This window comes from Chelonoidis abingdonii, chromosome 2 (genome assembly GCF_003597395.2).
Source record: "Chelonoidis abingdonii isolate Lonesome George chromosome 2, CheloAbing_2.0, whole genome shotgun sequence".
In the NCBI taxonomy this organism is placed as follows: domain Eukaryota; kingdom Metazoa; phylum Chordata; order Testudines; family Testudinidae; genus Chelonoidis; species Chelonoidis abingdonii.
This window is the reverse complement of record NC_133770.1, coordinates 104,938,951-104,966,573: the sequence shown is the minus strand read 5'-3', so window position 1 is coordinate 104,966,573 and position 27,623 is coordinate 104,938,951. Positions and strand designations below refer to the sequence as shown.

At 42.4% G+C, this 27,623-nt stretch overlaps 1 protein-coding gene across 1 annotated transcript in view; it reads right to left on the bottom strand.

Moving 5' to 3' along the window:
• The window catches only part of RAMP3 (receptor activity modifying protein 3), a 116,686-nt gene extending 112,077 nt beyond the window's left edge, over positions 1-4,609 (bottom strand). The window contains exon 1 of the mRNA XM_032771131.2: positions 4,247-4,609. Within this exon, the coding sequence (XP_032627022.1) occupies positions 4,247-4,439 (193 nt within the window). The 5' untranslated portion in view covers positions 4,440-4,609. The remainder of the gene's footprint in view (positions 1-4,246) is intronic.
• Between the last annotated feature and the right edge of the window lie 23,014 nt (positions 4,610-27,623).

Genomic DNA, 27,623 nt, shown 5'->3' with positions numbered 1-27,623 from the left:
GCCACCCACAGTACATCCATGTACATTTCAGAAGATCTCTCTCTCACGAACACAGTACATTTTTTCCAGCCACCTTAACTGTGCCGAGTATGAATCTGCACAGTGGGGTCTGGGCAGACCTTAAAAATCTTCAGGTTACAGGGGGAGGGGAAGAGAGCGAGAAAGGAAGATGGAAACTGTGAAGTGTGGTGGAGCTGTGCCAGGATCTAACAGCAACTTGGAAGCACAGGCTGCATCAGCATTTGTCTGCTTTGCTTCAAAAGTGATAGCAATAGTGTTCGTTGATTCTATTTCCTGTTGATTGCTGTTTGAAAACATGCAGGATCCCTAACAAACGAGAGCAGCGCTTTGGCAGAGTAGTGTATTGCTAAGCAGGTCTGGTCTGTTTCAAAATGAGATGTTCTCATTTTAAGAGTACACACAGACTCATACGTACCTCTGACTGACTGACACCTTGATCTATTGTATTTAATGTTGTTCTCACGCTGATTTTCACTCCCTTCATCCCAACTCTTTAAGCCACAAAACAGTGGACCAGATTCATCAGTAAGATGACAGGGAAGTTTTTTTCAAATGTAATCAGTTGTTTGGTTTTTTTAAAATCATTCATGCATTTCTCTTTCTCACTAGAATCCAGCCTTACATGGAGTTGAACTTGAGGGCACGCTGCATTTACACAAGGTGCGCAAGTACCTTGCAGGATTGGGTCCTTCTGATACAGCTCTTGTGATAATTAGCAGTGTGGAGGTGTAGTCCAGGGCATAAGATCCAAGAGTGGGAGGCTGGGAGCCTGGGAGTTTCCAGATCTGACATTGATTTGCTGAGCAACTCTGGCAAAACACTTAGCTTCTCTGTGCTACAGTTCCCCAGCTGTAAAATACAGTGGTAATGATACTTTACAACTTTGTAGACTATTTTGAGATCCGGGCATTAAAGGTGCTAAAGATCACGATAGTTATCACATTTCTACTTTAACATGTTTTGCTGAGACAGATGCTTGTACAATTAAAAAAATATGAAGTTTCAATATAAATGATAACTTCTTACACTTATATAGCATCTTTCATCCTTACCTATAGACACAGCACTACTAACAAGCAACCATCTTTACAGGATGGATGCAGGAATGTTTGGGAAAGGATGCCAGAACAATTACTCTTGTAAAATATGCTACTGGACTGTTAAATGGCTGTGCACTCAAATCCCTGCTCCACCCTGTGTGACACTGGGCAAGTCATTTAGCTTCTCTGTTCCCCATCTGTAAAAAAATGGAGATAATAACATTTCCCTACCTCACGGGGATGTTGTGATGAAAATACATTAATGGCTGTGAGGCGCTCATATGCTATGGTAATGGGTGCCATATAAATTACCTAAGATAAATAGATGTGCAGAACAGGCTCTCAAAATATACACTTGAGTAATTCAACGGGAGCACTGACTGATCAACCATAACAACATTTGACCAAAAGAGAAAGGGCACAAGGGTCAGTGTTTAAACTGGATCAAACGGAAATAAAAACAAGGAGGAACAACAATGGTTCAAAGTGTTCAATTAAAGTCAATATCCCTGGAGAATTACTGATGCTAGGAACCATGTTTGTATTACTTGTCATCAGAAAAAAATACATATAGAGATATACCTCCCTCATAGAACTGGAAGGGACCCTAAACTGTCATGGAGTCCCAGCCCCCCTGCATTCACTAGCAGGACCAAGTACTGATTTGGCTCAGATCCCTAAGTGACTGCCCTCAAGGACTGAACTCTCAACCCTGGGTTTAGCAGGCTAATACTCAAACCACTGAGCTAGAGTTGGCTCATACTTAGACTTACTACTGTTACTGAGTATTATTTATAATAGTCAGAGTCCACATTGTGAATTTTTAGTAATCATAAAAAGTTGGTTTTAAAACAGGGAATTAGTTTGATTCCATTTACATCTTTGTTGTTCATGCAAAATCTATCTCTTTGCTTTTCACCAAAAGCAATCCATTGTCAGTTGTAGACCACCATGAAAATCAGTTCTTCAGTAAAAATTCAGTTAGGTGAGCAACTGACATAGGCAAGAAATTCTAGTCTGGGACTGACCTGTTAGTATCTCTGGTGAGATCTATGTGTAATTGTTGGAGGTACTGGAAGAGTAGTCCTCAGTCCATTCATTCTCTGGGAATAAATCCTTAGTAAACATGTTTCACTTGTGAGAGTCATGGCAAAATCTAACACTGGAAGTTTCTCCTAATCAAAATTTACTGATTATTTCCCTGTGTTCATCAGTAAAGAAATCAACCATTAGGTGTCAGGAAACTTTGTATTCTGAAATGCATTTTAAATGGAAATGTACAAAACATTTGACTGCATAAGGTAGGTTTCAAACAATATTGAGAGAAAAATCCACCAAAATGAACATTTTACTTTTTTTTAAAGCAAAAAATATTACTAGAGGCCTATAGTTTCTGAAAATTGTCAGAACCAGATGTTCCTCTTATTTATAGGCCTTTCCATGTAAAGATCTCTAACTTCTGGTCTCAAGTTTTTATCTCCTATAAAGTACATGGAATACCGTTTTACATACTCTGGGCCTGGTTCTCCTCTCACTTACATCTGTGTAAATCAAGAGTAACTCCACTGTCATCACCTGAGTTACACTGGTGTAAATAAGATCAGAATAAGACTCTGTCAGTAACTTTGGATTTGACTATAAGGTTTTAAATCCTGAATTCCTAAAGACAGCTACAAGGGGGGGAAATGAAGTATCAATGATTAACAACACAGTGTAAACTGAAGTTAAAAAATGTGAAAAATCTGAAAGGTATCTGCAGTTACAAGTAACTGTTTGAGCAAATCCTAAATAGAATCATCCAGCCTCCAGATCATGAAAATTCCCTACTTCCCAAATGGGGAGAGGGAGCCCACACTGAAGCTGGTGTGAAAAGAATGAATATAATTCAGAAGTTAGTCAATTCATTCTTCCTGGAAAGTTAGATGTATGTCTTGACTCGTCTGGCAAAATTGGCTTACGGGATGTTGGGCTGGTGGTCAAAAACTAAGTTACCAATCTTGCTGCTCTCATTCAAGGAAAATGATCACTGTGCCTGAGTGAGGACTTCGGGAATTGGCCAAATCTATAAGCAGCGAGCTACCATGTTAAAGATGATTATTTTGAACTATTTTACAGAAAAATGTGCCACTTTAGTTAATATCACTGCAAGAACAAAGGGGTAGGGGGGAAGCCATACAGTTCCTGTGTACACAATCAAGCTTACCCCAATTCAGTTCTCAACACTTTTCAGGATTTGGCATCTTATTTTTACATTTATTCACTCTTGTTCTCTGGGTCTTACAACAGCCATCTGCTGCATGGCTGAGAAGGAGGCGGTTCTTTGCCTGTCACAGCATCACCAACACCCTGGGTGAAATGTACACATCTCTCACACTGTAACTAATTGATAAGGCGTGTGTGGGGAAACAAGGAGAGGGCTGGAGACAGCTTCTCCTTTCTCACCAGGATACTATCAGAGGTCTGTTCCCAGTGCTTGATATCATAGGAAGAGATTCCTTCTGCTCTTAGAAAAATCCTCTCCCCAAACAGATGATATATTCTTTTATAACCCAAGTTGCCTTTCCCCAGGCTTTATTTTTAATATACAGCTCCAGCAAATGAAGTGAAAATCAGACTTCAGCTAATATAGGCTCACAAAAATGCCTTTGACACTAAAAAGCCACTAACCTTACAAAATACAACCCTCCACATCTTCCTTGAGGACAGCTACAAACTCATTAATGCCTTAGAGAGGGGCTTCTTTTCAGATTCCCTTACTCAGACTGTCACTGAATAATTTAAGTGAGGTGGGAATTAGAGAGGGGGAGGTTGTGAATGATTGTTTTCTCTCTGGCATGTAATAACCCCTTATGAAATCACCTTTCTGGAAGGGCTCTGCTTCTCCAGCAGAATCAGGACTTGTAGAAAGGGTTTACATTTCCGCATTTACATTCAGCGAAAGGTTGCCAGGCAAAAATCTATTCCTTTTATCTCATAAGGGAAACCCACTAACCAGTACCTTAAACACTTTTGTTGCTGGGGTAATACAATAAATGCTTTAAGTTATTTAAGACAAAACACCTTCCTCCAACAGCAAAGATTCATAAATGCTAGTAAGTTAGGAACGCTAATAACTTCTCCAGGTGCTTTTTACAGACCATTTGCCCCGGATGTTCTGAGCAGCATCTTGCAAGCCAGCTACTTACCCCACAGCGCGAAAAGGAAAAGTTGCACTAGCCAGAAAGCATGCATCTCCATCCCGCAGCAGGAGCAACCAGGACTCGGAGCCTCTGGAGGAAAGCGCCCGCATGGGGAGGAAAGAGGGCGACAGGTCTGCAGCCACCAGCAAACACACCTCGGATTAACCACACACTCTTCTCTCAGGAAACCCCGCTTCATTCCTTTGCATCAAAGCCGAAGCAGCGGCAACTGGGGTGGGTGGGCGTGCAAGCTGTCCCCCAGCTCCACTCCTCCTCCCTGTCCCTACTCTGAGATGCGATCATCAGCCTCTCAGCAGCACCAATCAACTCCAACTTCCATTTCCCATTTTTGCCCACCGCTGCTCCCCCGCCTTGTTTCTTCCTCCCCCCCCTTTCTCCGGTTCCCCTTTGGACTGGGAGGAAGGAGGAGGATGTTGTTGTGGCTATTCTGGGATCCTCCAGGGCAGCCGATGGGAAGTTTCGCGCAGCTGGAGGTTGCTGAGAAGGAGGAGACAGGGAGAGGCCCACAACAGAGGAGGCTGCCTGCACAGCTGTCTGGGGCGAGAGTGAAGCTGACCAGCAGGGAGCTGCTAGCTGTGTGCGTGCTTGTCTCTGTGTTATCTGAGCCTCTTGAGCGCCTCGGTGTCTTTGTGTGGCTCCTTGGGTGATCATCTGCAGCGTGCCTATGTGCCTGGCTGCTGAGTGCCTTTGTGTCTGTGGGTCTGTCTCCCCTGGCTTGCGTGTCCATCTGTCTGTCTGCACTAATCGTATTCTCGTCAGTCTCCCCTTCCAAACAGAAAAGGGGCGGCCCTGGCTGCCCATTGATCAGTAAAGCTGTAGTCTTTAAGGGGGAAGTTTGGGCATTTTCTCTCTTCTCTTTGGCAACTCTCACCCACGGGCTGTCTAGGGCAGGCACCGTCTGCCAGGGATCCCTTGTTCGGCGCATAGTTGGCATGAGCTAAACTTCTGCTGAGATATCTTCCTCGACACTTTTTCTCATCACATTTGCTTGAGGACATCATGAGTTATGTCAAATGCCAATGTGTTATTTAAAATGTAATATGTATAGATCGGCAGCCGCTACACTTTAATAAAATATATATTCCAGGACAGAATAGCCAGTAGCCTCAAGCAAGTGCTGAATGTGTTTTAATGCTGCCATTTCATCTCAGCATGATCATGTCCAGAGGGGAAACCATACACTGCTCATTTTCATCAATATTTAAACCCTACGTTCCTCGATCCATAAGCATTTGAAGTTAGCTTCCTGATTTAAAAATGCCAGGAGCTGAAGCAACAAGGAGAGGCTTCCTGGAGACCTAGCAAGACAACTAAAAAACATGTATGCTGTTCAGTTTCATATGCAGCCAGAAAGTATTTCTAGATAAGCAGAAAGATTGCATCTAGGAAATTACATTTCAATAGTGCATAAAGTCGCTGTCACTGGTAAGGTCAGATTAACCACAATATTTCGAATTTTAAAAATCTAAACTTTTATAAAACCTAACGTTATAATATAGATTGTCTTATGTGTGTGCTTGTGTATAACTTCATTTTTATAAATACTGTGTGTGTAATGTTTCAATTGATTGGAAACTCTGCCAGGGAAACAGCCTTTCAAAACAATTTGGAGAGTCCAAACATTGCAGCATGGTGCTATGTATTGCTGTTCTAAAGCAAAGTGAAATTGACTGGCCAATTTGTATTGTCCAAGCTGAGAGAAATGGAAAATGTAAACAAATCACATTGAAGGTTTTAAGTCATCAGTATTATAATATAGTGATGGGAATTAAGTTTTTAAAGACATTGTATTGAACTTGCTAGTCTGTGCGTGCCACTATTTTCTCCTGGATGGAAACATCTAGTGAAATACCATAGGCCCTAGACAACTAATAGGGATTGAGGATCATTCTTTAACTCCAGCTATTAGCACTTGAGCTTCTAAAGGAGGAGCTGAGTTCTATTCCCACTATCCACATGAAGTTTTGAGCAACCACTGTGGGATAATGATAACCATGGAATTCTATATAGCCACAGGCTTGCTATCCTATGATGTTTATTGATTGTTTCTCTTTTTTACAAAATTAGGATTTTGGCAAATGACAAGTTTCCCTTATAAATCATAATCTTCAACAGTTCCAAGGACTTAGAGTAGACATGATCTTCATGAGCATTAATTTACTGGTTGTTAAAACAATCCATGTGTTTTGACACAGGATATAGAGATGTGGCCAAAGTATAAGAAACATTTCAAATAAAGAATCAAGTTTTGTTTTTAAATAATGTGAGCAGTGTTTCTGGTCACGTGTTCATTCTCTTTGTCTGCTTCAGGGTGGAAAAGTTAGTGCACAAAACATGTAGCAAATATCTTCTATGAAAGTAAGTGTTCTCAACTTGTAACATTCAGCAGATACTCTCCTCCCACCCCCATTGTAGGCTTACTTCCTGAAATATCATAATGCAAATAAAACCCTATCGCAGAACAATAACTGAAATTTAAAGGAAGGTGCACTAACTTGGAGATAGTGAAGCTATTTTAAACTCATAGGTTAGCTACTTAAACTGACATTTTTAGCAAACTGAACAAAAATGAATAATTCTTAGAAGCTGATGTAACTGTGACCCACCTTGTAAGCAAACGGGCTTTAGGATTAGCACCTTTGATGTGATGTAACTGTAGTTACAGAGGGGCTTTCAATTACCAGCCTGACACTCACTAATAATGTTTCATGCCCATCAGCAGATCTATCAAATTTACCTCTTCAGGAAAACTGAAGTTTATATTTTGCAGTTACAGTTCAGTAACAACAACATGACAGTAGAAAGCTATTACACTATGATATGAGAGATCTTGCAAATACCAATTATCAGCATATAACTCCATACCCCTCCACCGACAATATGTGATAGCAATACTCCCAAAAGTACAAAAATACAAAAAAGTACAAAGTTCCCTGAAGTACTGCCTCGACAGAACATCACCATAGTGTCAGCCAGCCAGCAGTTTCAAATGCTCCAATCCCATTTCTGGAAGTGTGACTTTTAGTCCTATTTCTCAATAAAACAATGGTCATAGCATAGGATAGGTAATAGTTCCAATACCAAACTTCCAAGGACCTGTCCTATTGTGACATAACATAAGATTGAGTCAAATAAATGGCGGGATTTATTTATTTACTTCATGACCACAAAACACTTATAGCAATGCCAGATAAGGGAATGAAATATCATGCTTCAGGGGCCAGGGTTAAGCTGATCCACTCTGGAAGTCAGGAAGACATTGGTTATATCTAGTATGTTGTGGAAGCCGCTGGGTTGCAATTTGCCTCTGAGAGCAGTATTCTAGACTAGATCGACTGATGGTCTCATCTGGTACGGTAGGGTAAATTTTGCTTCCCTATACGCTAGGGCTAATAAATTATTTGTATTCAAAGGTATATTAACATTTTCAAGACAGATTTTAATTGGGCTACTCATTGGAGTGAGGGCTGGAAGACTGGGCCTAAGTTCAGCTCATCTCTTTTTAGCTAAAATAGGTCAATTTACATAGAACTTTTTAAACTTTTGGTTCCCATTTAATGCTTCGGAAAGCATGCTTTTTCTGTTTTACAAATTTAAAAAAGAACAGGAGACATAAACAAGTAATTAAAACTGTGCTCTGCTCTGAACATTGTTTCCATAATTTCATACAAATATTTCAAACAAATACACCAGAGAAAAGAAGAATGCAAATGCTATGAAATTATCAAAACACAATGGTAAATGGACTACTACTATGACCAAAGAGAAATATTCTTCAAAGACTCTGTATGCATTTAAAGATTACGTGAATTTTAAGCAAAACAAATTCTATGGTCTTAAATTCTTTTCTCCTGTGTGATCTGGTCTGAGCAGAGAAAAAATTTAGATTTGTATGTTTATTTATCTTGATTCCCAGATAGAAACAGACACAGACTGGGAAAACACCCACAAACACTCAAATCAACTTGGACTCTGATCTTGAAATGAGAATCATATGGGCAGATCAAATGGTGAGCTGGAGCCGGTTCTCACCATTTCGCACGAACCTGTTGTTAAATTTAGAAGCCAGTGTAGAACTGGTTATTAAAGGGGCCAGAGGATGGGCAAACTCCAGTCCGTGGGCCACATCCAGCCAGCGGGACCGTCCTCTCTGGCCTGCCTGAGTTCCCAGCTGGGGAGGCTCCCCCGGCCCCTCCCCCGCTTCCCCTCCCACTCGCAGAGCCCCAGGAGGTTGCACCGTCCGCACCAGTGCTCTGGGCAGCTCTGCAGCTCCTGCCACTTTGAGCAGCATATTAAGGGTGCCGGGCCGGGGCTGGGAGGAGGGATTGGATAAGGGGCAGGGAGCAGTTGGAGGGGGGCGGAGGTACGGGGGGGCCAGTCAGGGGACAGGTAATGGGGGGGTTGGGTAGGGTGTGGGAGTTCCAGGGGTCTTTCGGGGTGGTGGTGGACGGGGTCGGGGCAGTCAGGGGACAGGGAGCGGGACAAGTTGGGTAGGGGGTGGGCTCCGGCAGCTATTTAAAGGGCTGGGGTGGTAGAAGCAGAGGAGCCTGGTCCCTTTATATAGCCCCTGGAGCCCAGAAGTAGCGGGGGGCTCCAGGGGCTATTTAAAGGGCCTGGGGCTCCAGCTGCCTCTGCTGCCCCAGTCTTTTAAATAGCGGTGGGAGCCCCGCTGCTTCCCCAGGGCTCCAGCAGCTATTTAAAGGGCCAGGGACGTAGAAGCAGGGGAGCCGTGGGCCCTTTAAATAACCCCCAGAGACCAGGGTAGTGGGGGGCTCCAGGGGCTATTTAAAGGGTCTGGGGCTCTGCCGCCCTGGTCCATTAAATAGCCACGGGAGCCCCGCTGATTCCCCAGGTCTCCCACAGCTATTTACAGGGCTGGGGCGGTAGAAGCAGGGGAGCCCCAGGCCCTTTAAATAGCCCCCGGAGCCCCGGGCTGCTGCTGCTACCCTGGTGGGGCAGGCACTTACCTTACAGGGTAGGCTGGGGCTGGCTCTGACTCCCTCAGCCATGCCCCTTCTGCCCTAGGCCCTGTCCCTAGCGTACCGGTAAGTCACTGGACTTACTTTCACCCCTGGTCTTGGGGGGTGGTGGTTGGGGACAAGGAGCAGCGGGGTGGGGTCTGATGGGCTGCGGGTTCTGAGGGGGGCAGTTGGGAGCAGGACGTGGGTTGAGTTGGGTTGGGGTCGGATGGGGGGGAGATAGGCACGTGGGGCTTGTACTCACCGCACGGTTCCTTACCGGGTCTTTGGCGGCGGGGGGGGAAGGTGTCTTCACTTGCTTTGGGTGAAGGACCCGCTGCCAAAATGCTGCCGAAAACCCAGAGCAACTGAAAACTCCCCCTTCCCCCCGCCCCCGCCCACCGCCGAAATGCCGCCAAGGACCCAGAAGGGAACCGGTTATTAGGATTTTGGGAGCTCATCACTGGGCAGATCCCTGCACCTGTGCAAAGCCTCACTCATTTCAGTGGATTCTTGATGCCTAACAGTGACACCTAAATCCAGTATGTCAGTATCTAAACATAAAAGTGGCGTGGTTTTCAGTGATGCTAGGTTGTGAACTGTCGGCACCTCTGAAAAAAAAGGCCATTTTACCAAAGGTGACAAAATGTGATCTGGCTGCCTAAATGTAGGCAGAAAATGTTGGCCTTAATTTGAAAAATACTTCTCAGATATTTTTATTATTTTTGATAATTTTGAAGTATATGACAGCAGTGCTTAATTTTTGCCAGGGCTGAGCCCTGGCACGTCTAGGCTTAGCAGTTCTTAGCCCCGACACCTCTGGGCTTGCTCCATCAGCTATGAATGTAAAAAAATTGCTTGAGCCCCGGCATCTCTTTCATTACAAATTAAGCACTGATTGAGGCAAACAATGTTAAAGACATTTAGATACTTGGAATCATAAAGCTAGCAACTGTGGCTAGTAAAACTGGCTTCAAAACTGTAACTTCTAAGTTCTGACAGCAAAGGAAAACAGAACAGATGTGTGTGGAGAAGAGGGGATGTCTCACTTGGAGGTTCCTGTAACAAATAAAGTAACTTGGGAGACTGGTCAGGTCTTAGCTTGGTTACTACAACAAGAGGGGAAGAAGTTGTCATATAATAATTTTTCCAGTGTGTAAAAATGACCCTATTGTAAATTCTAGGCACATGCAAAAAAATAATCTTTCAAATCAAACAAATGCATTAATCCTTTCACACAAAAGGTCAACCACCAGTGACAGTAAGGGCTTTAAAAACAGCCCTTCTGACCCCCTTCCTCATCTACTCCTCTTCAAATCACCTGAGAGGAAGAGTCCAGGCAAACAGAGAAGTCAAGCAACATTCCTGAAAGTCAACACATGCAACCTTTGTTTTACTGGGTGGGGGAGTGAATTCCAGAGTCAAGAGCCATCCAAGGAAAATCTCTTCCCCTAGATGTACTCAAATGAGTGCATGAGCATGGCAGCACAGTCTAGAAGAGGATGGGACTGGGAGTCAGACAGGATTCTATCCCCAGCTCTGCTACTGAACGGCTTTGGACAAACCACTTATCTTCCCTGTGCCTGGCTTTTCTCAACTCTGCAATGGGAACAACACTGTGAAGAACTTTGAGAATTGCAGATGAACAGTGTGCTGGAAATACTAATTACTACAAGTCTTAACTCAGCTGATCTGCGTTATTTATGTGCTACAAAGAGGATATTTACAACACACCTGAGATCTAGACTAGATCAGCTAAGATTTGCAGTTATTTCCCACTGTTTTTTCCTCCTGCAGCATGAAACACCCAAAAATTGTTCTCTTGTATGTGTCATGAGCACCATGATCCTTTCCTCCAGTTGTACACGATTATTCTTCTCTTTGTATATCAGGCAGAAGCTTTAACTAAAAAAAAAAATACTTGGCTCAGCCACAGAAAACAAAATCATGTTTTAAATTTCAAAGTGATAGCTTAATGAAACACACAGAATTATATTTTCATCTTCAACCAAATAAAGCTAAAATTCATTCATAATTAAGACAGTGAATAAACTCTTTACTATCACATGTGCTGTAGCCACTGTCTTTTTACACAGGAAGTGCTTTAAAGTTCTCATGATAGGCTACTCGAGCGCCTTTTGGAATGCTAGCAAGAAATCTGCAGACTGTCTCCGCAAGTGATTGAAGTCTGTTAGAATAAAAGGAAATAAGTCAACGAGGAAAATGGGAGAGGTGAGATGGGAAATGTTTTAACAATAAAAATACTCTGTAATTACATAGTAACTTTTTTCAAAAAGTCCTTATAACAATTGAATCACCACATCATTTTGGCACCGTAGGTCAGGAATATAAAAAGGATCATTTTATTCGCTTCTGTAATGCAGCTGGCTCTGCAGTGAAACACAGCAAAGAGTAACACTACACAGCAGCCTAGAATAGAAAATATAGACTACCCAAATTCAGTTTGAACTCGGGAGTTCTGACTTCCAGCCTGATAGTAAAACCATTCTTGCTTCTGAATCATTCTACTTCTAAGATCTCACTAAACCACCTTGTGCTGTGATCTTGTATCAGTTCCTGCATTTACTTGTAATAAAATGGACAAATTAGTCTTCTTAGACACATGAAAGACACATTCTCGGGCCGTAAATGAAACAGGATAAAACTGGTTCAGTACTTTGATGAGAATTTTCCATTAAAAAAAGGGAGAAAGAAGTGGTACTATGCAAATATAAAGGCACTACCAGTGCAAATAAAGTGATTCAGGTACACAACGTGAGCTGCAACACAGTGTATTTAAATGTTTTCAGAGCTATACAAACAAGACTATTGCATTTCTCCTTTTAAAAGAAGAAATAGAAAAAAAGACGCATGTCTGCATTAAAGTGATTTCAGCTAGCTATTACATTCACACAGTTGTGACTCTGTTGTAACAAATAATCCTCTTTTTAATCACTAAATCTTTACAGCCCCAAGGCAACAACAATTTGTGCACAATTTACACCTCTTTACTCAAACTGAAGAAAACAGTCTCAATTCCCACAGCATTTGCCACAAGATTACCCTGACATATTTCAACAACAAAAAAATTCCTTTACAGTACATTATGCAAAGTTCGAAACATTTCAGCTTATTTGCAGACAATGATCTAAAGAGATTTTCCCCAACGCTATGCATTACTGCTACACAAATCATACATAAAATTCCTTTTTTCTTTTTCCTGTTTGAAAAACTTGTGTTAGCTACTCTTCTTTTGGTGCAGGTATACCTCTCTGAGCAATGGTAATAGTAATAGAAACATTAACATTCTTGTGTCGACCTAGTTACGTGCACGCTGGAAGTTTGGTCAGCATAGCTACAAGTAGTATAACTTCAATAGCATTTATCATCATGTATTTTTGACTGTTTCCATGCCCCATTTAAGGCTTATGTCCCACCCTCTGTTCCCGTTTCCGTTGGTGTCGAGGTTTTGAAATTTTGAGGCCGTACGATACTCTTGGCCAATAGCTTAGAGCTGCCATTGCATTCCCTCCCTAAGTAAGGAAGAGTTTCTATTTAAATAGGTCTAATGATTAAAGACCTAGAAGACCCTGGCCAACACCGATAGTCGAGTCTCTCATGAAGAGATGTTATATGGTCGTTGCTATGGGACCTGAAGAAACAAACACACCATTGTGGCAAACAGTGTTTGAGATGGGTAATGGGAGCAGGGAAACAGGGGTAGCTAAGGAAACCTGTACCCACAAGAACAACGGTGGAGAAACATGAGGCCAGACTGCTGGGCCAAGATTTGTTTGGACTCCGGCCAGAAGAACCCAAATGATTCAAACAAACAGCTGTATGGAGACGAGGCACAGGTATGTTGTATGTCAGAACACTCAAGGGATGGTTTGGCAGGGACCCAGTCAATGGTGCTCGGTTGGCTAGAGCCTTTTGGATCAAGCCTGCACAGAGACATATTGTATTTGTTGTTTGTTGTTTTTAAAAGTTGCATGCGGAAAGGGTCTCTTGACACACATGGTGTAAAAGGTTTTTAAATCATGTTATGAAAAAGTACAAAGGTGCCTTACACATATTTCTTACTGTAAATTTTTCAGCAGCTGAGCCATGGTTCTTCAGAGGACTTGGAGGTTCTGGACACCAACAGCTCCGAAGAGCCAAGCAGATTGGGCCTGATCAGTTTTTGCCCAGACCCAAAACCAGATGCTCAACAGAATGCCAAAACAGAGGGAGATGCTCATTCTATAGGCCTGTACTATCTAAAGTTGAGGGAGAAATTCGGTATTAAGCCTGTGCGAGTTCATAACCGTAAAACCGTGATGTGTGCAATTGTACGAGTAGCTGTGCACAGAATCATCAAGTGCTGCTTGAGAGAGAAACAAAATAAGGATTGTCCTGGGTGTGCCATAGATGCCCCTGGTCAGAGGCATCACAACTGCATGTACTGGTCTTTAGATGATGGAAATGTAAAATTAAAGAAATTAGCGGTAGTTTGCTTATGTGTTAAATATCATCAGCACGTTGGGATACATTCTGCAGTGCCTCTGTTTAACCCAGGAACATTTAGATCTAGAGGCAGAACTGATGGACAATGTGACAGCGGCCAAGGACCCAAACAGCATTTTAGATAAAATCATCAAACCAACACATAAATGTTTAATGCAAAATGTTGAAAGTATTCTTCATTCAGCAAATTACAAAATCTTGCTATGAAAAAACACTAACAGTTAGAGCACGTTTTGGGAACAAAACAGGTCATGTTGTAAAATAAAATGTCAGTTGAAAATAACTGTGTGAAGCGTGTTTTTATGGAATTCAAAGGGTGTGGGGTTTGTCAAAAGGGAAGTAGGTTGCCCCGAGGGCCATTCTTACCCATACGCAAAGTATGCAGCTGCGTAGGGCATCCGGAAATTTGTTCCGCACCCCACCCAACCCTGGTGCTTGTGCATGAGGGATATAGGCTGTTGGGGCATCTGGACCATTGCAAAGCAGCCCCAGAATCCCTCTTAAATCGCACCATCTTCCGCTTTGGCTGTAGCTTTTCATTTTCCACCCCAGGCCCTCTGCATTAGAACTTAATCATGACCCCTCTGATTTCAACAATGTCTTAGGTCTCTTGTCTACTGTTTCATATTATTTAATGCTGTATACCATCTAGGGTTACAGTTTGCATAAAAGTGTTTTATAAAAATAAAATAAAAATATATTCTCTAGGGGCTTAGACAAGATAATGATCAACAAAATTGTAATTGTTGCTTTGCAGGCACTGCTACAAAGAATCTTTAAGTTTGTTTTTATTAATATTTCTGATAGACCGTAGAATAATACCTCATAAAGTGGGAAAGTGCTTCCGAATGACAAATGCTTGCCCGTGCTAAAGCATAACAACTAACACAGAATGGCTGCCCACAAAACTGTTTCACTAAAAGAGTTATCAACATTCCCCATAAAACTCAGGACAATTGTCTTACCCCCCCCGGCCTGATCTCTGTGGCTGCCTACAAAACTGTTTTGCTAAAAGAGTTATCAACATTCCCCCTAAAACTCAGGACAATTTTCTTACTCCAATGGCCTGATCTCTGTGGCTGTGGTTTTTTTAAAAATTTGTTTGTCCTTGGTTTAGATTTTAAAAAACATTAGAAAAGAAGAAGGAAGTGAGGGTAGAAAACTCTGTGAGGAGGGGGGAGAGGCAGACTCCTCATTTCTAGTAAAAAAAAAAAAACAAAAAAAAAACAGCTTTTTTTTACATAAGCTAATTTTTTCTTGTTTTTTGTATAAATCCAAACTTTAAAAAGCAATCTTGTTTATTTTTTTGTTAATTTTGTTTTTTTTATTAAAACACATATATAAACTCCCCTCAATTGCCAGTTTTCATATTCTTACCCAGTTGCTGTTTTGGTACTTTAAAAATATTATTTTTTAAAGCATAGGCTAGTATCTTAAGCCTTTTTAGTTCACTAAACTTCTACAAAATATCCCTAAGAGTGGCTTTGTTTTGTTACAGCTCAGTCAATACTGCTTTTTCATGTTAAAAGTTTAAAAAAACAAACAAAGGTAATGCTTCAAATAGACCTCACTGCATACAGAACATCCTTTAAAAAGCAGGGCCACCCAGAGGATTCAGGCGGCCTGGGAGCTCCCCGCCGCTGAATTGCCACCAAAGACCCGGCACTTCAGTGGCGGGTCCCAGGGTGGAAGGACCCCCCCACCGCAGGTCTTTGAGGCACTTCAGCAGCGGATCCCAGGGCGGAAGGACCCCCCGCCGCCGAATTGCCACCGAAGACCCAGAGCAGAAGAAGCTCCGGGGGCCTGGGCCCTGCGAGAGTTTTCCGGAGTCCCCATAGTGAGTGAAAGACCCCACTCCAGGGGCCCCAAAAACTCTTTTAGGGGCCCCTGCGGGGCCTGGGGCCTAGGGCAAATTGCCCCACTTGCCCCCCCCCTCTGGGCAGCCATATTAAAAAGGTCACATTATGTTACATCTCAGTCAATGCTGTATTTTCATGTTAAATGTTAAAAAAAACACCTTTATATAATGAAACACTGAATGTTCAGAAAGTGTTAGAAGTATGAGGGGAAAGTTGAGGGGTGGGGATGTTCTTCAGATAGACTATCTCTGAGCTTCATGCAGTCACAAAGCGATGGTTTTTGTCTTTTCTAATCAGTAAATGGAATAAAATACTTGTTATAACTTTCACAAGTTTCGCAACCTTGTTAAAACTTAACAGGGTTTAAAAAGTTAGGAAAGAAGTCTGTGTAAAAAAACTAGGAAACTGAAGGGTTGACCCCTAAAGCCTTGCTAAGGCAGACTAAAGTGGATGGATCACTGGCTAGCCTAATTAGTCTTATCTATTTTTAAAATGTAGAGAAAGCCACAGCTCCAGCCTGTGCTGTATTATTTTAATAAAATCTATGGACCCAAAACAAACAGAGGAGCTTATACCTGTGCTTCAGCATACGATTTGCAAACATTTAAAAACAAAGACATTCTGATAATGCAATAGAAAAATTAATACTTAAATCTAAAAGTCCTAAGAAAATGAAAGCTTAATATAACTTTTGCATGGATTTGTTAAAAAATGGGGAGGAAAATAAACCTCTCTTCGATCCACTGGATTACAGAATAAGGGGAATATAAACTAGCTGTTACTAAGGTTCTGTGATTTTCACTCTGGGGTGTTTCTGCGTCCTCATTTTTTTTTAAATTGAAACACATGTAAAAATGTTAAATAAAGGGCTCTGTCTTCAGATAGGCTTGTCTTTTAAAGTGTTTATTCCTTTACAAAACTTAAAGTAACTTTCACTTATATTTGTTAAAAAGCAGGGGAAGAAACAAGCTTTCCTCTGATCCATTGGTTTACAGAATAAGGGGAATATAAACTGGGTGTTACTAAGGCCCTGTGGTTTTAACTCTGAGGTGTTTTTGCAGGCTCTGTTTTATTGGAAAAAGTTAAATAAAGGGATGCGTCTTCATATAGATTTTCTTTTAAAGTGTTTATTCCTTTACAAAACTTAATATAACTTTCACCTCTATGTGTTAAAAAGTGGGGGAAGAAGCAATCTTCTTCCCTCTGGTCCACTGGCTCACAGATGCTGTTTTTGCTGTAGCTTCAAATTGTCCTAAAAGCATAGGGAAAATCTTATAAAAACATTTTGTTAGTAAGGGTTTGTGGGTTTAAACCTGGGGTGTTTCTGCATGCTCATTTTTTATTAAAACACATGTAAAAGTGCTAAATAAAGGGCTGTTTCTTCATACAGGCTTGTCTTTTCAAGTGGTTATAAAGCAGAGCTTTATTCCTTTACAAAACTTAATAAAACTTTTACTTGCTTTTGTTAAAAAGTGGGGAAAGAAGCTGCCTTCTTATCTCTGATCCACTGATTCATGGACACTGTTTTTGCTAACAGGGGTTTTGCTGCAGCTTCAGATTGTCCTCATTTAAAAAATGACCAATGTTAGTCTAAAACATAGGGGAAAACTTTTAAAAATTGTTTGTTACTAAGGGCTTAGGGTTTTAACCTTTATTAAAGCACTTATGTAAAAGTGCTACATGGCAGGAAAGATGCCTGCGGTCTGTTTTTTTAGATAAGAATAAGGCAGTTAAAGGAGCAGGGTGGGGAGGGGAGGGAGATGGCTCTTGTTTTAAAAATCTTGGGACTATAGGATTGGTTCAGGAAAATGTATTCTACGACGTAGCTGTAGAACAGCATCTGATTGGTCCAATCCAAAGGCAGTGATAACTAGCCTGAGGGGTTCTGACCCTTGGAAGCACCCTCTTTCCCCAGGAGCCGCCGCAAGGGCAAGATCTCTCTCTCTCTGACTCAACCATGTGCTATCTATCTTTGCCCTTTACAAAGGGGCTTTCTTTTCCCTTTTCTTGCCGTGTTCTCTCTTTTAACCTATCTTTATATGTTTCTCTTTTATTTAACTCTTTTTAAATGCTCTTTTCTTAACCTACCCTTATATTTAATATTTTAAATGCTTTTGTATTAACCTCCCTTTATACTTTTTACCATGTGCTTACTAAAGAGTCTCCACTTTATGAAATTCCTTTTTTTTTGCCATGTGTGTTCTTTTAACCTATTTTTCTCTCTTATTCAATGTTTTAAATGCTCTTTTCTTAACCTACCCTTATATTTAATATTTTAAATGTATCTTTTTTAACCAATCTTTATATTTTTACCATGTGCTTACTAAACAGGCTCTGCTTTATGAAATTCTTTTTTTACCGTGTGTGTTCTTTTTTAAACCTATCTTTATAGTTTTCTCTTTTATTTAATGTTTTTAAATGCTCTTTTATTAACCAGCCCTTATATTTATATTTTAAATGCTTCTTTATTAACCAACCTTTATATTTTTACCATGTGCTTACTAAACAGTCTCCGCTTTATAAAATTCCCTTTTTTCTGCCATATGTTCTTTTTTAACCTAACTTTATATTTAAAAAACATTTAAAATTTATTTCAATTTTTTAATAACATGCCAAACTAGTCCTTTAAAAATCACCTCTCCTTACTAAACCTCACCAAAAATCTCTTTTTTCTTTAATAACTTGTCTCTATTCTTTCAAACTAACCCTTTAAATACAAAAATCTCCATTTTTCTTTAAATTCTCTTTCTATTCTTTAATAATATGCCAAACTAGGCCTTTAAAATCATCTCTCTTTACTAAACCTAACCAATCTTTCTTCCCTTTAATAACCTTTCTTTCCATTTTTCCTCTAAACTTCACCAAAGCTTTCTTTTTTTAATCTTTAAGCTCTCATGCTCTATTCTTTCAACCTTTTTCTCTAAACAATCAACCAAATGTATCAAAGCACAAGCATGCAACATTCCCCTATTCAAACATAAAAAAAAAAATCAAAAAAACAATTTCAGAATGGCCGATGGCACCAAACCTTGACACCGATGGGAATGGAGGGCAGGACATAAGCCCTAAATGGGGAGTGGAAACCTATCAAAAAATACATGGTGATGAATGCTTTTGAGGTTATACTACTGCTATGGTGTTCAGGAGTGTGGATTTTTCATACCCCTGAAGTCAGGTCTACACTATCATAATGAACATCAGTATAACTCTGTTGATCAGGGGTGTGAATCCACACCACAGTAGTAGATAATATAGTAGTATCTTTTTTGTTGTATTATGGTCACTAGGGTGACCATGACAAGTTAAATTTACAGCCATTAAAACTAACCAACCTTACATGGAAAGGAAATGAACAATCTACAAATGAACAGAAACTCTAAATAGCTCAATTAGATGAGATAAGTAGCTATTTTAACTTCAGATGTAAAAAAAAAATCCAACTCACCAGAGCTATCTTCATCACATTCTCTTGGGATTTCTAAAACAGAGAAAGGATATGAATAATACAGACAAGTGTAAAGACAGGCCAAGCAGGTGTTGCACTGATGACTCTCTCTCCTTCAGAAATGTTGGTTGGTTAATTGATTGTAGTCCAATAGCTACAAATGCAGCAGACTACTGCCTACTAGGTAGAGTAACTGGATGGTCTGAAATGAAATAAAGGCCGATAAATTAAATTAATTAAAAAGATGAAGTCACAATTGGAAAGTTGATCACCACACTAGTGGGAGAAGATGTCTCATAGAACTTAATTGTGTAACAACTACTAGGCCCGATCCTGAAGCCTGTAAGATCAGGCACAAATGGAAAACCAAACAGAGAGAATTAGAGGTCTACATTAATCAATCAATTCTAAATGGGTACAAGGTACGACCTGAATTTCTATAGAGGTCATGTCATCTTCCTCTTCATCCAGGGAAAGTCTAATTGCAAATGAAACTACTACTTATGTTTCTGGAATTTCACAGTTGGTTTGAGTAGCCAAAAAGACAAGAATTGCCCCATTTTCAAAAACACAACTATCCTGCAGATGTAAAACATGCACATATAGTTGACTGTATGAGATCAAGATTTAAAAAGCTGACACAGGAAAAAACACACAAAAAGGAGTTTTGAAACATTCACGTGATGTTTTACAAACATTTTTACATTTAATTGAAAAAGTCTTTCAATACATACAAAAACTTCTGATTTAAATTGTCCTTTTAAATGAATATTTGTGATTATGATTACACAAGGGTAATAGGTATTTTAATATTAGTTGAAAGTAATACAATCAAGCACTATGTTGACTCAACGCTGCTGTCTTACATATTACAACTTATGCTGCATTAGCACCCTAGGCTTTATATCCTCTGACTCACTTCACAGTTTGGAATAAATGTCCATCATTTCCTAGAGCAGGAATGAAAAAGCCTCATGCATTATTCCACCCACGTCCTGAATTTTTTCAGACTAGCACAGAATGAATATATTCTTTAACTTTCAGCTCCCTCTGCTGTGCAAACAGTTTAAAGATAGAGCTTTTGTGTTTCATTTTAAAAACAATTTAGGCATGAACTGAATGAAGAAGGTCACTGGCCCAACAGACTTGGAGACCAAAGTCCACATGACAGCATAAGGAAATGCCCAAATATCTCCTACTATTTTCCTCTTCATACTGTTCACCTGTGCACTTCAACCAGTACTACAGAATATGGCTCAGGGCTACTCTAATACCCAGGATGCAAAGCCCTGCAGACAGTGTAAAACCAGGCATAATGATTCACCCATGTGACAGGGGAGAGCCCCTTCTGCCCCAAATGGAGAACTGATGCATACATTGCAGAAGAGAAAAAAATGCCACAGCACAAGACCATTAATGTTAATTTTCACTAGCTCTTGGAACACTGTAGAAGTTCCAGAAGACTCAAAGAAAGCTAAGGTTGTGCCAATATTTAAAAAAGATCAATGGAATGATCGAGATAATTGTAGGCCTGTCAGTCTGACATCAATCCCAGGAAAGATAATGGAGCAGCTGACCCAGGATACGATTCATAAAGAATTAAGGGTGTGCAACATAATTCATGACAGTCAACATGGTTTTATGGAAAACAGATCCTGTCAAACTAACTTGTAATCTTATAAAAAAATATATCAACTTTGATAGTTAAAGGTAATAATGTAGATGTAATAGAGTTCTGTAAGGTGTTTGATTCAATACACCATCACATTTGATTAAAAACCTGGAATGATATAAAATTAACATGGCACACATTAAATGGATTAAAATCTGGCTCACTAATAGCTATCAAAATTTAATTGTTAACGGGGAATCATCATCTAACAGGTGTGTTTCTTGTGGGGGGCCAGAGGGATTGATTCTTTAACTTATGCTATTTAACATTTTTATCAATGATGTGGAAGAAAACAAAGTCTGATAAAGTTGGTAGATAATGCAAAAATTGGGGGATTAGTACATAATGAAGAGGACAAATCACTAAGACAGAGTGATCTGGATCACTTGGTAAGCTGGGTGCAAGCAAAAAACATACTTTCTAATATGGCTAAATGTGAATGTATATATCTGGGAGCAAAGAATGTAGGCCACACTTACAGGATGGATGACACTATCCTGGGAAGCAGTGACTCTGAAAAAGATTTGAGGATCCTAGTGGATAATCAGCTGAATGTGATCTCCCAGTGCAATGCTGTGGCCCCAAATGGCTAATACGATCCTTGAATGCATAAACAGGGGACTCTCAAATAGGAGTAGAGAGATTATATTACCTTTGCATTTGGCACTGAAGCGATTGCCGCTGGAATTGTGTCCATTTTTGATGTCCATAATTCAAGAAAGATGTTGATAAATTGGAGAAGATTCAGAGAAGAACCCCAAGAATTAGTAAAGGATTCGTAAACGTGCCTTACATGATAGACTGAAAGAGATCGATCTATTTATCTTAACAAAGAGAAGGTTAAGGAGTGACTTGATTACAGTCCATAAGTACCTACATGAGGGGTTGGCAACCTTTCAGAAGTCGTGTACCGAGTCTTCATTTATTCACTCTAATTTAAGGTTTCACGTACCGGTAATATATTTTAATGTTTTTAGAAGGTCTCTCTCTATAAGTCTATATATTACATAACTAAACTAGTGTTGTACTGTAAAATAAACAAGGTTTTAAAAATGTTTAAGAAGCTTAATTTAAAATGAAATTAAAATGTTGATCTTACGCTGCTGGCCTGCTCAGCCCACTGCTGGTCTGGGGTTCTGTTCACCCAGGCCGGCAGCGGGCTGAGCAAGGCCTGTGGCCGGGACTCTGGCTGGCAAGGGTCCGGCAGCCAGAACCCCAGACCAGCAGCGGGCTGTGCGGGGCTGGCGGCCGGGACCCCAGACCGGCAGTAGACTGAGTGATTCAGCCCACTGCCGCTCAGGGGTTCCATCCGCTGGCTCTAGCCAGCCGGGATCCCGGCTGCCGGATCCGCTCAGCCCACTGCCAGTCTGGGGTCCTGGCCCTTCCCACATACAGTGGGTACCTACATTCTCCCTGGTTCTGGCCATTCTCTTCCTCTCTCTGCACTGAGCTGAGGGTGGGAGTGCACTGAGCACAGGGCTGGGGGTGAAGGGTCAGGCCAGGAGCTAAAATGAGGGGGCTCAGGATTGGGGCAGGAGATTCGGGTGTGATGCACTTACCTGGGCAGCTCCCATTTGATGCGAGGGGTGCAGGTCGGAATGTGGGGTGGCGGGTGCAGGAGCTCCTGTTTGGTGCTCCGGGTGGGGGTGGGGATGTGGCAGGTGCGTGGGGAGGTTGGGGGGTACAAGAGTTAGGGCAGAGGGCTGGGGGCAGAGGGCTGGAGTCAGGGCTGGGTATGTGTGGGGGTGCCAGAGTCAGGGCTAGGGTTGTGGGAGGGGATGAAGGAGTCAAGCAGAGGGCTGAGTGTGTAGAGGGAGGTACAGGGCTCAGGGCAGGGGATGGTGTGCGTGTGGGGGGGGGTCAGGGCTCAGGGGAGAGGGCTGGGTGATTGCCCCCTAAGAACTCCCAACCCCCCTGCTCCTTGTCCCCTGACTACCTCCTCCTGGGACCCTTGCCCCCAACTACCCCCCAGGACCCCACCCCCTATATAAGCCTCCCTGTTCCTTGTCCTCTACCTGTCCCCTGACTGCTCTGACCCTTATCCACACCCCTACCCCCAGACAGACCCCCAGGACTCCCATGCCTATCCAACCACTCCATGCCCCTGACAGGACCCCCAGAACTCCCGACCCATACAATCTCCTCCATTCCCTGCCTGCCCCAACCCCTCTCCACATCCCTGCCTACTGAAAGGACCCCCAGAACTCCCAACTCATACAGCCCTGACCAGCTCCTTGTCTCCTGACCATCCCCTCCAGTGACCCCTAACCCTAACTGCCCCCCCAGGACCCTCCTTGCTCCCGGTCCCCTGACTGCCCTGACTCCTATCCACCCCCCGCCCCTTAACAGACCCCGGAGGCTCAATGTGTGCCCCATGCCCCATTCAACCCACTCTGCTCCCTGACTGCCCCCTCCAGAGACCCCTCACTCCTAACTCCCCCCCCTGGGATCCCACCCCCCCTGCTCCCTGTCCCCTGACTGCCCCCACCCCTTATCCAAGCCCCCCAGCCCTGGACCCCTTACCATGAGACTCCATGCAGAGCCAGATACGCTGCCTCACAGGAGCACACAGCCCCGCCCCTCAGAGCACTGCGACAGAGCTCTGGTTGAGCGGGGAGTGTCTTTCCCTCCCCATGGAGCCAAACGCTGCCCCACAGGAGTGCGCAGCCCCGGCCCCCAGAGCACTGTGCGCATAGCAGCACGACTCCAGGGGAGAGGAGAAGGCGAGGGAGGGGCCGTCAGCTTGCTGAGCTCAGCCCAGCACTCTGGCCCGGGAATGTGGACCCCGCGGCTTGCCATGCGGGGAGAGTGGGGCCATTTGCCCATCTCGTGTGCACGGCTATGCTCCTGCTCCCTGCCCCCGCAGGAGGAGAGGAGGGCAGAGGAGAGCGGGCTGGGCTGGGCAGGATTTTTAAAGGCATGCTGAAGTCTCGGCAAGCTCCAGTGTGCCATTAAAAATCATCTCATGTGCCATCTTTGGCACGTGTGGCATAGATTGCCGACCCCTGACCTACATAGAGCACACATATGTTATAGTTGTCTATTAAATCTAGCAGAGAAACGTATAACATGATCTAATGGCTGGAAGTTGAAGCTAGCTAAATTCAGACTGGTAATAAGGCATAAATTTTTACCAGTGACAGTAAATAACCATTGGAGCAATTTATCAAGGGTCGTGATGGATTCTCCATCACTGACAATTTTAAAATCAAGATTGAATGTTTTTCTAAAACAGAAATTCTCTAGGAATTACATTAGGGTAGTTCTATGCTCTGTGGTCTTCAGGAGGTCAGACTAGATGATCACAATGGTCCCTTCTGGCCTTGGACTCTATGAATCTATGAGACCTCAGTGCCTGGGCTCTCTCCCTCAGGTTCCAGGTTTGCTCCCTCTGTCCCTTTATGAGATTTAGCTCACCACAGGCATTGGTCAAGCAACCCCAGAGTAGAGTACACCCCAGTAGAGCTGGGTGAATTTTTTTCAAAAGATGGTAAATTTGCAAAAATATGAATTTTTCAGGGCACAGAAACTATTTGTGAATTAGGCAAATAGTTTTGGCTGGAAAAAATAGAATTTTTTCTTCAAAAAAGTCTAAATGATTCATTTTGACCAGTCAAAACCAGAGCATTTCAACTTTTTGTTTCAAAATTATATTTATTTAACTGCTCCCCAAAAAAATGATAAAAAACACCCAAACACTAAATCAAAAAATCAGCTCCCAAACCAAAAAATTATTTACTCAGCTTTGCACCCCAACAGTATGGAAACTGAATGCAGATGCCATATTGTGATGGGGTCGCTTCCATGTCACAGAACATCAACATGGCAACACCCCAGTCAGAATGGACATGCAATCTCTTAACATGATAAGCAGTACTCCCCCAACACCGGCTGCCAAGAAAGTGGCAGGCACAACCCTCACTGGGGCAAACAGGGTTACGTGAATGAAAAAGGGTCAGATGATAAGGAGGCAATCCAGCAGATGGAGGTTCATCAAAGCAGGGCATCCAGCATTCATCACAGTCATAGACAAGGAGGTGCAGCATGCCCATCACAGAGGGCTTGGCACAAACACAGCTGTCACTACCCAGCACACAGGGCGCCCAGTTACCCTATCTCTGTCAGGGTCTGCCCTATAAAGGCAGAGTCCTACCACAAACAAGATTCTCCAGCAAATCCAAATCATGTACATAGAAGCCATAGGACAATACAGGAGAGGTAGGACACAGAAATCAGAGCACACAGCAGCATGGACTGTGTGTCACAGCATAGGGAAACTGTGGCACTCTATACCTCAAATCAGCATCTTGGAACTCCCATATTAATCACATCATATAATTATAGTATGTTTTGTATAAAGTATGCCTTGTGAGGTATCATTTTAAAAGTCTTGATATGTCAAACATTAATATGCTGTTGTATTGTATGTGCTATCACTAGATGGGAAGTTATGAAGTTTTGCTATGTTTGTTACTGATATATGTTGGGAGGTTGGGAACTCTCACAACCAGCCTTTCAGGTACAACAGTGGAGTAGCCAGATGCACTGATGGCCCATTCAAGGGAATCCACTCTCCCAACGACCATCTCTGAGAGAGCTCATATACAATGGAGACTGCTTGATCCATGTCATAGCAAAAGATCTTTCCAGCAAGCTGAAAGAAACTACAAAAGAAGTGGAAGTGATATAATGGCTTGGCCTTACTCCTCCCACAACTCAACACCTGGAAGAATGTTGAGAGGACAAAAACTCAAAACTGCAGAGGATTGTCCCGGGCTGGAAAAGAGTCCCAGCTTGTGTACTGAGAAACTATACTATCTGTCAGGGTGAGACACTACTTGATTCAAATTTTAGAATTTAGACTGCTAATTTATTGTATTTCTCAGGTAATCAACTTTGATCGCTACACTTGCTACTTATAATCATTTAAAATCTATCCTTCTGTGGTTAATAAATCTGTTTTATATTTTACCTCAAGCAGTGTGTTTTGGTTGAAGTGCTTGGGAAATCAATTTACAAAGGCTAGTGTGTGTTCACTGGGTCTGTTACAGCTATCCCCCTATTCCATTTTGTTTCTTACAGCTGTCCCCATACTCCATTTTGTTTTTGTTCTCCTCCTGTGGCCGCCCCTCCCTGGCTGTTAAGTTGTTTACCAAGAGCCATTGTCCTTCTCAAAGGGATGGCCACTTGTGCTGCGTGTTAAGTGGGACCACTGCCCTGTTCAAAGGGTTGGTCCTGTTATCACCTTGTTAAACCTGAGCTTGGTGTAGGGTAGGCAGAGCTGCAAGACCTAATGTGTTTTTGAGATCCTGGGCATGAGTCATAGGCCTCATATGCTTTTGAGTCCTGAGGTGTGAACTCACACGTATTGTTCAGGACTCTGCCCAGGCACATCTCTGTGCTCACCTGCAGTTTTTCCCTGTGTCTCCTCCCTTGTGACAGAGGGAGCCTATCCGGATTACTGGCGGGAAACTGCCTGAGTTTGCCTTTAAAAACAGGCATTTTTGAAACAAACATCAGAAAGGTTCCTGCAATGCTGCCTGGTCTGATCAGCCAGGGGTTCTGGGGGGTCCTTTCTCCGCTCTCGTTTTATTTTTGAGTGTACTCCCGTTTTTTAACCCCCCCATCATTGTCTATTGTAAACACCCTATACACCCCATCCCATCATATTTCATTGTTAAATTCCCAACACTTCCTTTTTCCTTTAATAAAGAAATTAATTGGCACCCCACCTGTGTGGTAATTGCTCCCCAAGATCCCATATACCTGCTGGCAGGGACAAAATTGGCACCCCACCTGTGTGGTAATTGCTCCCCAAGATCCCATATACCTGCGGGCAGGGACACACTCCACATCGAGGGAGGGACAGACTGGGTAATGAACTTACACTGGCCAGGCTTCTGATGAGAGCAAGAAGGTACAGTTCTTGGGCGCAAAGCTGGGGGGAATTGGCAGGAGCCTCTCTATTGTTAGTTCATGAGTGACTGGGAAAAGCATTCATGTAACTCAGTTCAGTGAGGCCCTGCCTGTTGTCAGAGAAAAACTCAGTTCTCACCTTCTGGTTGGGTGCAGCAGAGTTAGATACTTTATTTATTCTCAAGCAATTGCAAAGAGGGAGAGTGTGTTAGGACATAGGGTTTCGCCTTCCTAGGCAGGTCTCTCTACGAGTAAACCATTACAGCAAGCATTTATACTTTTTGTAAGCTACAATAATGAACAACAGTTGCATTTTGTTTATACATAGGCTATCTTATTTTTCTCACTTCTGTTTAGACGCCAGTTTACATTCCTCATTATCGACACAAGGTCACAACAACTTTTCCCACAGTTCTTTCCCACTCACTTCACACAACCCTCGCTTCTACAAAATTCGCGTTATTAGGGTTACAGCTAGCTTAACTCTTGCTAACAGAGACTGTCTTGCATTAAGATCCCCTACAAACCCCTGTCAGTTCTTTACTTCCACACTGTGGATGTCAGTCTGTGTAAGTGCAGTATCTGCCTGAGGTTTGTAGCTTGCCAATAGCATCACAGTGCGAGAGGCAGCCCCAGTTGGTGGGACAGAAGGCTCAGCAGTCCCACAGTCCAGGATGCACCCCGGGAGCCCCATCACTGAAACAAAAGCACATGGATGCACAGTACCAGATGTGTGCCCACTAAGGCCCACGTCATCACCTGTGCAATCCCACAGTGCAGATCCCCACCATCCTCTCAGCAAACTGCACACATTCCCTTTCTGCATGAAAATCCCAACCTTCCTGGATCTCAAGGTCCACATGCTGAGATAGAGAAAAATCAAACTGCTCATAACAACTGTATGGGCTGCCACAGAGAGTCAAATCAGGGACTTGCACATGCAACAGTATAAGTATAGCCTGAGCAACAAAGCAAACCTCTGTAAGGTGATGAGGCAGTACACTCA